At 39.8% G+C, this 15,803-nt stretch overlaps 1 protein-coding gene across 4 annotated transcripts in view; it reads right to left on the reverse strand.

Moving 5' to 3' along the window:
* The window catches only part of LOC126188865 (ribose-phosphate pyrophosphokinase 1), a 76,610-nt gene that overhangs the window by 29,493 nt on the left and 31,314 nt on the right, over positions 1 to 15,803 (reverse strand). For 2 of the 4 annotated variants that reach the window (XM_049930514.1, XM_049930515.1), the window contains exons 2-3: positions 7,102 to 7,291; positions 6,574 to 6,757 (exon numbers count right to left, since the gene is read on the reverse strand). In XM_049930514.1, the coding sequence (XP_049786471.1) occupies positions 6,574 to 6,757; positions 7,102 to 7,291 (374 nt within the window). Of the gene's footprint in view, positions 1 to 5,790; positions 5,872 to 6,573; positions 6,758 to 7,101; positions 7,292 to 7,476; positions 7,613 to 15,803 lie in introns of those variants that run through there. The other 2 variants (XM_049930516.1, XM_049930513.1) reach the window with 2 other exon arrangements.

Here is a 15,803-nt window from a genome sequence, read left to right on the forward strand (position 1 = left end):
GGAGAACATGCTGGGCTGGGTGTATGGGTTGCAGCCTAGACTGGAAAGCACAGGCTGACTATAGTATTCCAGACTGAGATAACCACAATCAGAATGTGCGCAGAGGAGAATCTACGCAGGTGCTATAAGCATTTCAGCATCTACATTCATTCAGACAGCCAAGCAGCTTTTAAATCTATCAGTGCCAGCAACGAGTTCAAAAATCATTGCAAAATGCCATGAATCGCTTATGAAGCTACGGGTACGCAACAGGGTAAACTTGCTGTGGGTCCCTGGTCACTCGGGAATTAGTGGTAATGAGAAATCAGACAGGATGATAGGCTGGCCATAGCAGCGATGATAACCTCATTTGTTGGACTGGAACCTGACTCGACTATATAGGATAGTGGACCAAAACCCAAAAATATGTCAAGCTACTGATGCTGGAACCATGTTTTAAGAGACATTCTGCAATCCTTGACTTTAATACGAGGCAGATTTAGCTCACAGCAGGTCTAACGATTGGCCATGGGAACTTCAGGAAACACCTGCACACTATGGATATAAAGAAAGATTATGTGATGTGGGGGATAAAACTGCATCACATTTATAATGTTCTATTGGGGAATACTGAAGGCTAAAAGACAAAAAAATGTGTATGTTATTAATTCCTGAAGAGACTATGTCCAATAAAGATATAACAAAGGGCCTATTACTCTTCAAGTGTTCTGATTGGCTTTACTGGAATGACAGGGAATTAAACTGTACAATTCAATTGTATATCAGTGTGGGCAATAGGAGGCAAAGAACAATGTTGTTTTGTCTCCCCAATAAAATAAAATCAAGATCAACATTAGAAAGATATGAAAATCATTGAAGATATGAGGAAATTACAAATTGCCACAAATGACTTAAAAAACAAAACTGACAAAAATCAGGAAACTCTATGACAAGTCATTTTATCATCCAAGTTCACCAAACAAAACAATGGGAAATTTGAATTCTGATGAAGAATGAAGGTCGTGATCAGAGATAACTAGTTCAATTGAAGAACCATTATACAATATAGACAGAACAGTGAATGAAAATTTGTACCAAGGCTGGGAATCAAATCTGGGTCTCCTACTTACTAGGCAGGTGCACTAGCCACTACACCACCTTGGCACAGTGGTTTTCACAACTGCACGGATTAACCTTCCACACTTTCTCCATCAATCCTAAGTCTCACCGCCACCCCAGTCTACTTTTAGTTCCCCCTTACACACGAACAGAATTGCCAAGGCTCCCCACATTCTGGAATAATACTTCAGCATCGAACATAAATGGGGTATCCAGCCTGAAAGCCAGGTTCTGAAACTGTGTCATTTCATTTGTACACGTAATTGCACTTGGGTTTCAGGCCGAATCCCGTATTTACATTCGATGCTGATGTTCTATTTCAGAACATGGAGCGCCTCGACAATTATGTTCAGTGTAAGGGGGAATTTAAAGTAGAGTGGGACAGCAGTGAGAATTTTAATTGAGGAGGCTAGCATGCCACAGTAATCTGTGCAGTCGTGTGATCCATTGTGTCCAGGTGGCTTAGTGGCTTTCACATCTGCCTAGTACATAGAAGACCCAGGTTTAATTGGTACAAATTTTCCACTTGTCACTTCAGTCTCTCAATCTATGTCATTTAATTTTTTATAGAATTTAATTAAGTGGTCCAATGAAGACAATAAAATATAAATAGATATATACATGTGCGCATCAACAACTCAGCAGTGATTTGTCTAGCACATACTAGAACATCTTATAACTTATTTATTTATACAAACATAGTGTGTTACACTTGGAGCAAATGTTAGGCTGCATTAATTAGTTTTATCACTCAAGACCAATTATTTTACACACACACACACACACACACACACACACACACACACACACACACACACACACACACAGAGAGAGAGAGAGAGAGAGAGAGAGAGAGAGAGAGAGAGAGAGAGAGATATCAGTCTCAGCACACCATAATTCCATAGAGGAGGGCCAGTAATCACATTCAAACAAAGTTTAGACCGCTGATTAAAAATCAGTAAATGGGACTCAATATAAATATGTGTGGGAGTTGCAGTAAATGAACAGATAATTGTAAAGGAGCTACTGAAAAATTAGTCTATCAAATGTATTGAAATGTTAACAAGTCTAAGAGCCAATGCAGAACAAATTCACCCCTATCAATGCAGTGCCTGTGCACTATAGGATACCTAGTTTTATTCAGCTGAATGTTTTGCTCTGTGCTTTTGTGATTTTGCATTTTCATAATGAAAGTAACTTTGTATTTTAATTTATTGTAGTACAGAATATCCTTTTTTATCATTTCAGAGGAAAATTTAATTGATCCTAAAAGAAAAGGCAATTATGAATCTTATTATTGGTGCAAAAAAAGTACTGTATAGGTGTCAATCTCTGATGTATTAACTACAGTACTGCAAGCACATGCCCAATGTGTGCGGCAAGGGAGTGTGTGAATAAACTTCACACAACCAGGTGAAAGATACTGAAGACGACAACATTATTTTGTTAAATTGCACATCCACTTACAGAGCAACACACATGAGCAACAGCTACAAAGTTGCTGAATGTGCAAGCTCGATGTGCGTCCGTAGGTCTTGCACTGCCCTGTGACTTAGCTAACCATCATGTTACCTTAAACAAAATGAACCTGTTAAGGCCTAACTTGCCAAGCTCTTGCCTGCTTGGAAGTGAGCGAGAGCGCACTGTGTGGACTGCAGTGATGGGGAAAGACTGCTGCTCACTCAGCTTACCACATGGATGCAGTGCTTTAATGAGATACTACTACCAACAGTCAGTTTTGGAGGTCCAGGAAGGAAGATTAAACTTTAAATAGCCTATCAATGAGAAGGTAATTTGAAGCTGAAATTAAAATCTGATTACACAGATATGAGACTTTAAATCAGCAGTTGACTTTTCAAAGCAGCTGAAAGAGCAGTAATCAACCCAAAAGTTGATTTGAGTAGAACAGTGCTTTACTAGGCATGGTCTAAATTAGGGGCAGTATGCCTAGCTGACTGCCCTAGCAATGTTTCTCAACTCTTTAAGGTTTGTGTCTATTAGCATGTAATGTTGCAAGTATTTGCTGCAGTGTTTACATTAGAACAAAAACTTGTACAAGTTTTCTTCTGTAAGTAGCTGGGGCAAGGGAATTTCAAAACTTTGCAAGTACTTGCTGAAGTTTTCCCTCTTGAGTCTGCCCTTGAGATAAGCAGGTAGAAGTTTATAATGTTGTGGTTAAAATATCAGAGGAACTGCCACTATTTTGAAATTATTAGTATAAGTAAAGAAAAATTTTGATGAAAAACAAAACGTCAAGACAACAATTTTTCTGGTGAAGGAATGGATACAGGTGTACATACTTAAGTTTTCAAGAAACATTTTACTTATTTCTTGTCCACTTTGAGTGCGCAATTTGTAGATTTTTTATTTTATTTTTTTTCCCTTCTTCTTTGCCCCTCTTATCTCAAAATCTGCTGCAGCAGTATCTAATGTGTTGTACTTTGTCCTTCATGTCCCACACTACAGGATAGCACTCTACTTTCTGAATTAACAATATCATTCTTTCACTACTACACAAGTATTTGTCACTTTCCAACGTGTCTATTTTTGTACCGGTCATGAACACACACAACTTTTACAAATTCCAGAAAAACTTCCAGCGACATGCAAGTTCAGGAATAATTGCAGCACGATGAAAAACTGTTTCCACTAACTTTCAGAAGGTACTTGCTGCTTGTTGAACCTTGCAGAGGTCAATTTGCCAGGTTCGATCCAAGTCAAAAGACTTGGCAGAAGTAGATTCTGCAAGTGATACAGATCTTTAGAACCTAGCTAGCTGTAGATGTACCTTCAGTGTAATATGGAGTAAACAATGAGCAACTCAGAATTTTTCATGTTAATGGATATTACAATAATCCCTGCATTTTCTGTGACTGATTTATGGAAACATCAGGAAATTTAAATTTGGATGACTGAATTAGTATTTAAACCATGCTCTTCCTGCAGATGAGTCTCATATAGAGGAATGTTTGATATGAGTTGTCAGCCTTGACAAGTGACATAGGAAACATATGACAGTCTCTATAAACAATTTAGTGGCTGTAATGTGATGCTATTGGTGAGTTTTTCAAAAGGGCTAAGTTATGGATTAGGATGTCGCTACAACCAGTTTCTCTTTAGTATTACATATGTTGTCTATGCCAACTCAAAAGCAAACTGTTACCTTCCTACCTAACCTACACCTCACACCCAGTCACAGATTAATTTGTCATCACAACTAGTCCTGCCACCCCCCCCCCCCCCCACAAAATAAAAAACCCACCCACTCGTTGGCTTCACCAATTAACAAAACAGAACAGAATATATGCATGAAAAAGTGATGTGGCAGCAACCAGTATCACTGTATCACTTAGCAAGGCCGACAACTGGTATTTAACATTCCTCTTGATCTGATGAGTCCCGCACCTTAATAACTGTGTCACCTTGCTTAGTCAGGAGCAGCAGGAGGAAGATCGCAGAGCAGATTATCTATCATTTTTCTTGTATAAGACACTTTCTGTGAATATCTCTGTACTAGCATTTCAGACATATTCTTACACTGAATTTGAAACAGATTTTCCATTGCATTTCAAATATGGCAACTTCATAACATTCATTCTAACTTCGCATCTTTAGTTGCCCCAGTTCAAATGTTTCTTGACCAGGATTCAACTGCTCTCAGTAGTGGAAATTACTGTTTAGGGATCATGGGAGCTAAGCCTGTTTATTTGATATTGCCATCACACAACAAAACAATGCAAAATAACAGACTTTTAAAATATACTGCACACAAGAAACTCAAACCTGAGCAAACCTGTAGATTACGAACAAGCAAATGAAACTTGGTACACGAGTTAACAGCAACAATGCTACGATTTGTACTTGATAGGACATTAGCAATATGTCTGATCATGTTATTGCGGTCTTCAGTCCAAACGTTGGCTTGATGCAGCTCCCTAAACTAATCTATCCTAATGAGCCTCTTCATATCTAGGCAATTACTGCAACCTACATCTATTTGATCCTGCTTACTGTAATAAAGCCTTTCTCTACCTCAGTGATTTTTCACTCTTATGCCCATCACCAATCTAATAATTCTTTTATGTCTCTTCTTGAAGCTGTGCCATAAACATATTTTCTCCAAAAAATCTTTCTTAATACATCTTCAATAGTTATCTGACCAATCCATCTAATCTGTATTCTTCTGTAGCACCTACAATGATTAGCCTTTGATCACAATGTGGAAACTAAATGGAGTTAAAGAAAAATTTTCCACTGCCAAAATATGGTGTACAGTAGCCACAAGCAATTGCATATTAAGCAAGTTTCCTACATAGGAAGTAATTGACACATCTTTATAAGAACATAATCTCACAAGCATAAAGAACTGATTAGTAATGTAGCACAGATACTTTAAGCACAAGCTTGCCCTTCTGTAAAAGCAGGTGACACTACTATTACCATTAATAAAATTTTTGGCCCGTTAGGTAATATGGTATGCATTCATTATAGACCCACAATGTTGTCTGAAAGAAGAGGAACAGGAGATCAAAGGAAAAGAGGGAGAGAGTACAGCTATTCCACCGCCTGTGCATTCTTCCAGTACAAGACTTCCCACAACAATGACGAGCCATCCCAAAAGAAAAATTGAAATCCCATAACAGGTAATTTTTTTTTTAATTTCCATCAGTTTAAGGATATTGTTACAATTACCCGAAACTTCCACTCGTTGTTGGGTTTCAATCTGAAAGAAGGAGTAACATCATTTCCGTTACTTTCCCCATCTCCACCAGCCTGTGAGATCACAAGAAAAAACTTGAACACATGAAATAAACAGGCAAGAATGCCACGATGAGTACACAATGAACTGAAATGATACGAAGGCCCTGCAATCTACATAAATAGTAGTAGGAAAAAATTAAGAAAGCATAGGCACTCAACACTGAAGTTTTTAAACATCAGATTACATAGAAGAAAAATATTTAACAATCAAACAATTTCTTAGAAATAAGGAGATGTACATATATAACCAAAATGCATCATAAACAGTTCTTAAAAAGTATAAACAAGTTCATCAAAGCACACACACTTAATGTAACATACCAGCATCCATCTTAATTTTCTTAATATGAATTACCTACTAAAATATCTACAAAGATGTAATAGTAGAGGCACAGCCGTGAAGAAGTGTACACACACAAATAGCTGTATAAATAGGGCTATATTAAATATCACTGAACGATATTTAAGAACGTTTCACTTTATGTCTATAAGTAGTGTATGTGAGGCAAATATCACAACTGTCCAATACCTCATTGAAAAATACCATAACTGCAGTGCAATACGGAATCATAACTTAACAAACGAAGCACAATTCTCGGCCCCTCAGTTCAGTCTTGCACGCTATTGCCTTCATATGATACCCTCAATAAAATGAGTATTCTCTTAAAACAACACACATGCAGTAAACGTAAATATATAAATTAAGAAGCATACCTTGTCTTTCTTATCCTGTCTTGCGTATGGGAAACATGGAATGACAGCAGTCACTCGAGAAGCAGACGCTATTTTACAAGCGTTTATCATAATCAACAATTCCATTAAGTTATCGTTTACTTCGCCACTTCCACTTTGAACAATATACACATCTTCCCCACGGACTGATTCTCCAATCTCTACGCTGAAACGTGTAAACAAACTTATACAGCTCATAATAGTATAAGTAAGTTATCTATATAATAAAAAAATCCGTCACACTAAATTGATTTAAGAAGCGAACCAAGACTATTACACAAGTCCTCAAGCAAATTGCTGCCCACATGCTATCCGATTCTATGTTTTTGAATGTTTTAATAACGCCACCAACGGCGCAATTAATTTGAAGCCGGCAAGCGGAAGACAAGAGAACGCTTGTAAATTTCCAGCACAAAACATAAAGCACTGAAACTTTAAAAAGTGATACAGACGCGGCATGGATCTCGGAAATTTGATGCAAACAAAAAGAGGTAAATAAAAACAACTTACCATGTCTCAAGGTTACTAAATTTCTTAGTAACGACTTTTCCCAGATCTATTCCAAGACGGTCGACAATCCGCTGCGCAAGGTCTGGATGCGATGTACCACTAAAAACTTTGATGTTCGGCATCCTACTCCGAAGCAACACACTAGGCTTCTCAAGGTTTGCACGGATCAGACTCCTCGCACGCACTGGATCTGATAAAACAGGCATAACTGAATAGTGAATACTATACAACCAATCAGTGATGAGCGGATAAGGTATTACATCACTTCCGTTTGACTTTGACAACAAAAGCGATGCCAGCAACTATGTATATAGTCTTTAGAGATTCAATGACAATTTCTTTATATTGCTTTGATATATTGTACGAAATTATTACCGCTCCTTCAAGCACTCGTACACAGACAAAGAATAACCATTACCCACGGCTCAGTAATACCAACGAATTTACACGCACGTGTCAACATCAAAATTACTGTTTATTGATGGTTATGATTTGTGTTCTGCTGAACTCGTGTCATGGGAAACTTATGAAAAAATCTTAGTAAACGTTCATCAGCAACACTAACAGAAAGACAATTTATGACATTCTATATAACAGTAATTTTGGATCTCAAAACAGAGACCGAGCGAGATGGCGCAGTGGTTAGGACACTGGACTCACATTAAGGACGGCAACGGTTCAAAACCGGACACAGCCATTCTGATTTAGGTTTTCCGTGATTTTCCTAAGTCACTTCAGGTTTCTGTGAAAGGGCATGGCCGACTTCTTTCCCTAATCCGATGGGACCTTTGGCACAATTGACAACTATAATACAAACCAGAGCAAAGCTGGTGGACAGTGGAAAACCTTTAGAAACATGAATGAGGAAAATATCCAAAACTTCAAATCATGGATTTTATAGAACCAAAGTACTGTACCTAAGAAGCTCCCCCAACGCTACATAAGTTTGCTGGTTGTGTGAAATATGTTTTAATTTGTTTGAAAAACAACGAGTGTTACTGTATTTTTTTCTTGAAAAGTTAGAACCTGTGACTATATACTTATCTTCGCGTAGTGGTAAGTTTTACAATGAGTACTTAAGGAGAAGCTCTGCCCCTGCCAAATAAATATGCTAGTTGGTGGAGTATGTTCTAATTTGAGCGAAAAATTACAGACCACTTCCAGAGAACTAAACTTCCTTTGCTCTTGAAAGTAGCTGAAACACCAGCAGAAATATGCCTGCACCAGGACCATATAATATTTCGTCTGCTTATGTGCTTAATTTGTAGATGTTCTTGTATGGAAAAGAAATTTCCTAAAATAACTAGCTGGTATATTTTCTTTTATATTTTATGGGTGGCTTACAGTGAGACTAAGTCAACTTTTCATTCTTTTTCACATATGTCAGTGTTTTTATGTTTTTTTGTTCTCACGATAAGTGGTAGTTTGTTTTTACCAGATACCGGTAATCAGTGTGTATTGAATATTAACTTTCATTTACGTGTTTGTAAATTATTGTAAATTGTTGACAATGATGAGTCCCAGAAATCTTGAGAACCATGAAGATCAATAAAATTTTCTGCAGCTGGCAGGACTCAAACCTGTACTACCATATTTGCAATTTGACATTCTTATCCACTACTGAAGACTTGTACTATACCACAGTGACGACTTTTAGGGTGTAACTTTTTCGTGTCACATATCACTCCTAAAACCTTTAAACACCAGTAACTCATTATCTGACACTTAATATCACTAAACTGTACCTTTTTGAGAGACCCTCAATGTAACAGTGTTTTGAAACAGCACTTACTTGTAGGACATAAGTTGTAATGTGGTGAAATGAAATGGTCGTATTGCATTGTTGGCCGGGAAGTCCAGTCCCCGTTGAAGATATATCACAAAAACGTCACTCAGTTCGATTTCTTACAATTAAAAGTCTGTAATGTGGCACTAGTGGTAAAAGTTTCAGAGGATTCAAAGATAAACAGTACTGACTTTCCAAATTGTAAATTGTTCTCCTAGCTTAGCAGTAGTGTTGAAGACTATGTGTATGCAGAGGAAGGAAGTGAGTTCACACCATGTTCAAATTTTGTCTCTGCAGCGGACTGTATGCCAATGGCTTTGCTGCAGTGGTAACACCGGTTCCTGTCAGGTCACCAAAGTTAAGCGCTGTTGGCGTGGGCTAGCACTTAGGTGGGTGACCATCCAGTCTGCTGAGTGCTGTTGGCAAACAGAGGGCACTCAGCCCTTGTGAGGCAAGCTGAGGAGGTACGTGACTGAGAAGAAGTGGCTCCAGTTTAGTAAACTGACACAAGGCCGAGAGAGTGCTGTGTTGACCACATGCCTCTCTATATCCGCATCCAATGACGCTTGTGGGCTGATGATGACACGGCGGCCAGTCGGTACTGTTGGGTGTTTGTGGCCTCTTTGGTCGGAATTTAGTTTAGTGGACTGTATGCTGAAATGAAACTTCCTCAGCGATTAAAAACAAATTAAAGTGCCAGGAAGTTTCATCAATAATAGTGGTCGATTTTGTATGCTCGTCTCTCCACAGAATGAAGAAAAAAGAAATTTGTGGACGTTAGCAGTATACAGAGGAGATATAGAATGAAATATATTCTGCAGTATTATTGATGTAGATAAGTTATTTTACAAGTCTATCAAATTAAACTGAAGTGTCACAGAAACTGTTATAGGCATGTGTATTGAAATACAGAGATATGTAAACAGGCAGAATATGACCATGCGGTCGGAAATGCCTATATAAGGCAACAAGTATCTGGTGCAGTTGTTAGATCGGTTACTGCTGCTACAATGGCAGGTTATCAAGATTTAAGTGAGTTTGAACGTGGTGTTATACCCAGCGAACGAGCGATGGGGCACTGCATCTCTACGGTAACGATGAAGTGGGGATTTTAGCATGCAACCATTTCATGAATGTCCCATGAATATCAGGAATCTGGTATAACATCGAATCTCTGACGTCGCTGAGGCCGGAAAAAGATCCTACAACAACAGGACCAATGACGACTGAAGTGAATCATTCAACGTGACAGAAGTGCAACCATTCCGCAAATAGTCGCAGATTTCAATTCTGGACCATCAACAAATGTGAGTGTGCGATCCATCCTACTAAACATCATCGAATATAGTCTTATCCTTGATGACTGCACAACACAAAGCTTTACACCTCACCTGGGCCAACATTGGACTGTTGATGGTTGGAAACATGTTTCCTGCTCAGACGAGTCTCGTTTCACATTGTATTGAGCAGATGGACGTGTACAGGTATGGAGACAACCCCATGAATCCATGGACCCTGCATGTCAGCAGGGGAGTTTTCAAGCTGGTGGAGGCTCTGTAATCGTGTGAGGCATGAGCAGTTGGAGTGATATGGGACCCCTAACACGTCTAGATACGACTCTGACAGATGACACGCACATAAGCATCCTGTCTGATCACCTGCATCCACTCATGTCCATTGTGCATTCCGACGAACTTGGGCAATTCCAGCAGGATGACGCAACACTCTACACACCCATAATTGCTACAGAGCGGCTCCAGGAACACTCTTCTGAGGTTAAGCACTTCCGCTGGCCGCCAAACTCCCCAGAAATGAACATTATTGAGCGTATCTGGGATACCTTGCAACCTGCTGTTCGGAAGAGCTCTCCATCCCCTCGTACTCTTACGGGTTTATGGACAACCCTACAGGATTTATGTGTCAGTTCCCTCCAGCACTAGTTCAGACATTAGTTGAGTCCATGCCAAGTCGTGTTGCAGCACTTCCGCATGCTAGTTGTACCAGTTTCTTTGAATGTTCAGTGTATAATTTGTTTCATAAGGCACATAATTAGAAATAAAATGATATTTTTTCATTAGAAAGTTATGTTCAGTGTTTCTTTAATATAATTTCCACTTGACAAAAAATATTGAATTTAAATAGAAGAAAAAATATTGTTTTAAACATAATTTGAACCAGAAACCCTTTCGTTTCTTGTCTTCAATAATATTCATTCAGTTACAGGCATCTACCTCTTAAATGTTTTGTAGTTAGCACTGGTCGGAAATTACCCCATTTTTAGACGCAACATATTCGATTTTGCATTTTTTAAATTGTGTCGCGTTTCTTTAGGAAATTGATGTCTGGATGCAGACATTTAAATCCTATAAAGAAACGCAACGAGCTTCAAAGGGGCCAGTCCATAAGGTCCTCTTGGGCCGGTTGTACACTCTCTGGTTAGCAGCCAGTTAAGCTGGCAAGCTGCTCTACTCTCAGAATAGCGCGAGAAACGCGTGGCACGATCCCAGAATAACGCCTAACTGGAGAATAAACTCGAGTTAACGAGAGATTTTCGGCCGATTAGCGAAGTTAACTGGGGAATATGGTTTCAGGAATAGTGACAGAAGCAGTTGCAGACAGCAATGACGAGATTTTTTCTGAACTGTTCAAGAGAATGAGTCAAAGTTAGATTTAGCCTTGAGTAGTGAAGATCATCCTTTCTCCTAGTGTTGTAGCCACGTACACTGCTGTTACTTTTGAATTCGTTCAGATCGTTAATAAGAAATTTCGTAAGTGAATATATATATTGTGAGGCTACAGTGAAGATCTCTAGCTTTTTAAATAAGTGTCTGCAGGATGATACTGGATGAGCTCCAGCAATTATTCTGATTATACGCTTTTGTGCAATGAACACTCTTTAACTCAATGACGAGTTACCCCAGAATATGATGCCATACGAAAGCAGAGAATGAGAATAGGCACAGTAAGCTAATTTACTCAGATGTATATCACCAAAATTTGCAATGACCCTAATAGCATAAGTAGCTGAACTCAAACGTTTCAGCAGATCCTCAGTGTGTTTTTTCCAGTTCAACCTCTCATCAATGCATACAGTCAGAAATTTTGAATATTCTACCTTAGCTACCGATTTCTGATCGAAGTCTATATTTATTAATGGTGTCATTCCATTCACTGTGTGGAACTGTATATACTGTGTTTTGTCAAAGTTTAATGAGAGCCCATTTTCAGAGAACCACTTAATGATTTTCTGAAAAACATCGTTTACAATTTCAGCAGTTAATTCTTGTCTGTTGGGTGTGATAGCTATACTAGTAGCATCGGCAAAAAGTACCAGCTTTGCATCTTCATGAATATACAATGGCAAGTCGTTAATATATATTAAGAACAGCAGAGGACCCAAGACCGAACCTTGCAGCACCCTGTTCTTGATTGATCCCCAGTTTGAGAAATTACCAGTTTTTTGCATATTATGTGAATTGCTTATTTCAACTTTCTGCACTCTTCCAGTTAGGTATGATTTAAACCATTGGAGCACTGTCCCATTCGTACCACAGTAATTGTGCTTATCTAGAAGTATCCCATGATTTACGCAATCAAAAGCCTTTGATAGATCACAAAAAATCCCGATGCGTGACTTCCGGTTACTCAGAGCATTTAATATTTCATTAGTGAAAGTATATATAGCATTTTCCGTTGAAAAACCCTTCTGGAAACAAACTGACATTTTGTTAAAACTTTATTTTTACAAAGGTGTGAAGCTACTCTACAATACATTACTTTTTCAAAAATTTTGGATAAGGCAGTCAGAAGAGAGATTGGGCGGTAGTATCCTCTTTTTTATGCAGTGGTTTAACAATGGCATACTTCAGTCTATCTGGGAACATACCCTGCTTCAGAGAGCTATTACATATGTGGCTAAGAATCCCACTTATTTCTTGGGAACAAGCTTTTATTATCCTGCTGGAAATGCCATCAATTCCATGTGAGCTTTTATTCTTGAGAGAGGTTATTATCTTCCTAATTTCAGCAGGAGAGGTGGGTGGAATTTCAATTGTATCAAATGGTGTATGATGCCTCATCCTCAGTACTCGCCATGCCTGGTTCCTACGTTTTTTTTATTTCCAATGTTGAAATGGCCATTGAAAGATTGAACATTTGCAGCGATAGACGAGATAAAAGAAAAATCGCAGATGGCGCTTCATGCGATCCAGCAAGAGGTATACCAAGACTGCTTCCAGAAGTGGAAACGGCACTGGGAGCAGTGTATCTATTGTGAAGGAGAGTATTTCGAAGGATACCATGTGTAATAAGTAAAAGGTAAGCATAGAAAATTTTGTGGACAAAGTTCCGGAATTTTTTGAACAGATCATGTACAACAATTTCAAGACAGCTTTTACGAATGCCTTCACTGTCACACACCCAATCGCTAACACTCACATCTCCATCACTACGAACATGAACGAATCTTCAATTGGCACTGTTTTGCAACAAAATTTTGGTGACATTTCACAGCCACTATGCTTCTTTTCCAAGAAACTTTCTTCCCCACAATGCAAATGGTCAGCATTGTTAGTAATCTATAAGGCCAATCATAACTTCTTTGAGGACATAGAAGTGTGGGAGGTCATGTTTTTCACCGATCACTGACTGCTTGCAGATGCGCTCCATAATTTGGCAGCTGACCTCCCACCTTGCTGTTTCTGATACATGGGTCGTATCTGCCAATGCATCATGGCTGCCCACTACATTTAAAGAGCTGACAGTGTTATGGTAATAGCTGACTATATGTTGCATACATGCTATTTCCTCCCCTCTCGACTTAAATGAATTAGCTCACTTGTAAGTGCAAGATCCCAACATCCAGAACTTGTTATATGATACCTCTTCATCTTTGACTGTCCAAATATATCACCATTCTGGTTCTTCATTACCGACTTTGTATGACATACCTGTCGGTTCAGCTTGACCTGTGGTTCCTAAATCCCTATGGTATAAGATTTTCCTTGGTCATACATGAGCTAGCACACCCCAGCATCAAGTCTACCACACACCTCATGACTGAACGTCTTATCTGGCCAGGAATTAAAAATGACTGTCGTGCTTAAGCTCATGTATGTTTATCCCGCCAATGTAACAAAGTTGGTTGACATGTCCCACCTTCCCTGGAACATTTTGAAATCCATAAATGTCAGTTTCATCACGTACATCTTGACCTCGTAGGCCCACTCTTCTTTGCTGATGGTTTTAGATACATTCTCCCGATGATCGACTACACCTACATGTTGGGCGAAAGCAGCGCCCTGACCAACATTTCAGTCGATGTAGTCACATGAGCTTTCATAAACACAAGGCTAACCCCACTTCAGCTCCCTCTCCTCTATCACAAGTGATCAGGGGAGGCAACATGAGACATTACTTTTTTCCAAGCTGTGTGCATTGTGCACTGCCAACAAATTCCACACAACTGGATACCACTAACAGATCAGTGTGTTGGTCAACTTTTGGCAATGCCCTTTGGTAGCACCCCTTTGTGTCACAGTGTATCCTGGTCTGAAGCGCTACTTTGCATGTTACTTGGTGTATGTACCACATTCGCCAATGGCCTTGCCGCAGTGGTAACATTGGTTCATGTCAGATCACCAAAGTTAAACTGTCAGGCTTGGCTAGCACTCCAATGGGTGACTGTACGGTCTGGTGAGCACTGTTGGCAAGCAGATTACACTCAACTCTTATGAGGCAAACTGAGGAGCTATTTGATTGAGAAGTAGTCACAAAAACAGACAGTGGCTGGGAGAGCAGTGTGCTGACTTCACACCCCTCCATATCTGCATACAGTGACATCTGTAGGCTGATGATGATAGGGCAGCTGGACAGAGTTAAGTTTAGTTTTATGTACCACTTTCAAGGACGATGTCAACTCCTCATTGGTCAAGCTGCTATATGGTGAACCTTTTGTACATGCAGCCGAATTTGTCGAGAACTCTGCTTTGCTTTCTCCATGCGAGCTTCCAACACTAGTTGAATGCATCTGCCCTCCACGCACTCATTCTGTGCCTCATGCCATCATACACAAGGAACTTGACCTGTACTAGTTTGTTATGCTCCACAGTGACTCAGGTCAGGCGGCTTAGTGGCCCCCATACTCGCGACCACACAGACTACTTCATCACACAGACAAAACAGTAGACATTTACTGGAATGGCGAGCGCCAAACTGTGTCAATCAACAGAGTCAAACTGGTGTGGACAGTCAGTGGGAGGCCTCATGACGATCTTGTTCCTAGTGCCTCCACCTCCAAGTGTTTCAGTCTGGAGCAACCCACATGTGACCCACCGAGTGTGCCCTGAGATTTGAGCGATGTGTGTGACATGTCCCCCTCTCTCCCTGCTGCACTTTCTTCTGAGTGATCTAGTCTAGGTTCCTGCTCCCCTCCCCCCACTATGTGTGCCCTCAGATACCAGTGCCTTCTCATCTGGAATTTTTGCATTGATATTTCCTCATACTGCATCAAAGACCTCTCCCTCCAATTATGTCATGGCATGCTCTTCATACTTTATGCTCCCCACACTTGCTCAATGACACTGCCACCAGCCGTGTCCTCCTTTCTTATCACCTTCCACTGGATGCTGACATTGAGAACATTTTGGCTTTGACTGATTCCAAACTTTGCCTTATGGTCGTCATACTCCTCATCTCATACCTCCCCCCCTCCCCGTACAGCACACAACCAAATTATTCTACTTTCCCATGTGCACCATCTCCTACATCCACTGCACTGACTACAGAACTATGTCGTCCGAGAATTCAGTGTTGAGCTGCTACTGCACTCCATGAGAAACGATTCAGTCATGTCTCCCTTCAGGGCCAGCCAGGACTAGTCACAAAGATGTTCAGGAATCCGCCTGGTTGCCACTTC

This window comes from Schistocerca cancellata, chromosome 5 (assembly GCF_023864275.1).
Source record: "Schistocerca cancellata isolate TAMUIC-IGC-003103 chromosome 5, iqSchCanc2.1, whole genome shotgun sequence".
NCBI lineage: Eukaryota > Metazoa > Arthropoda > Insecta > Orthoptera > Acrididae > Schistocerca > Schistocerca cancellata.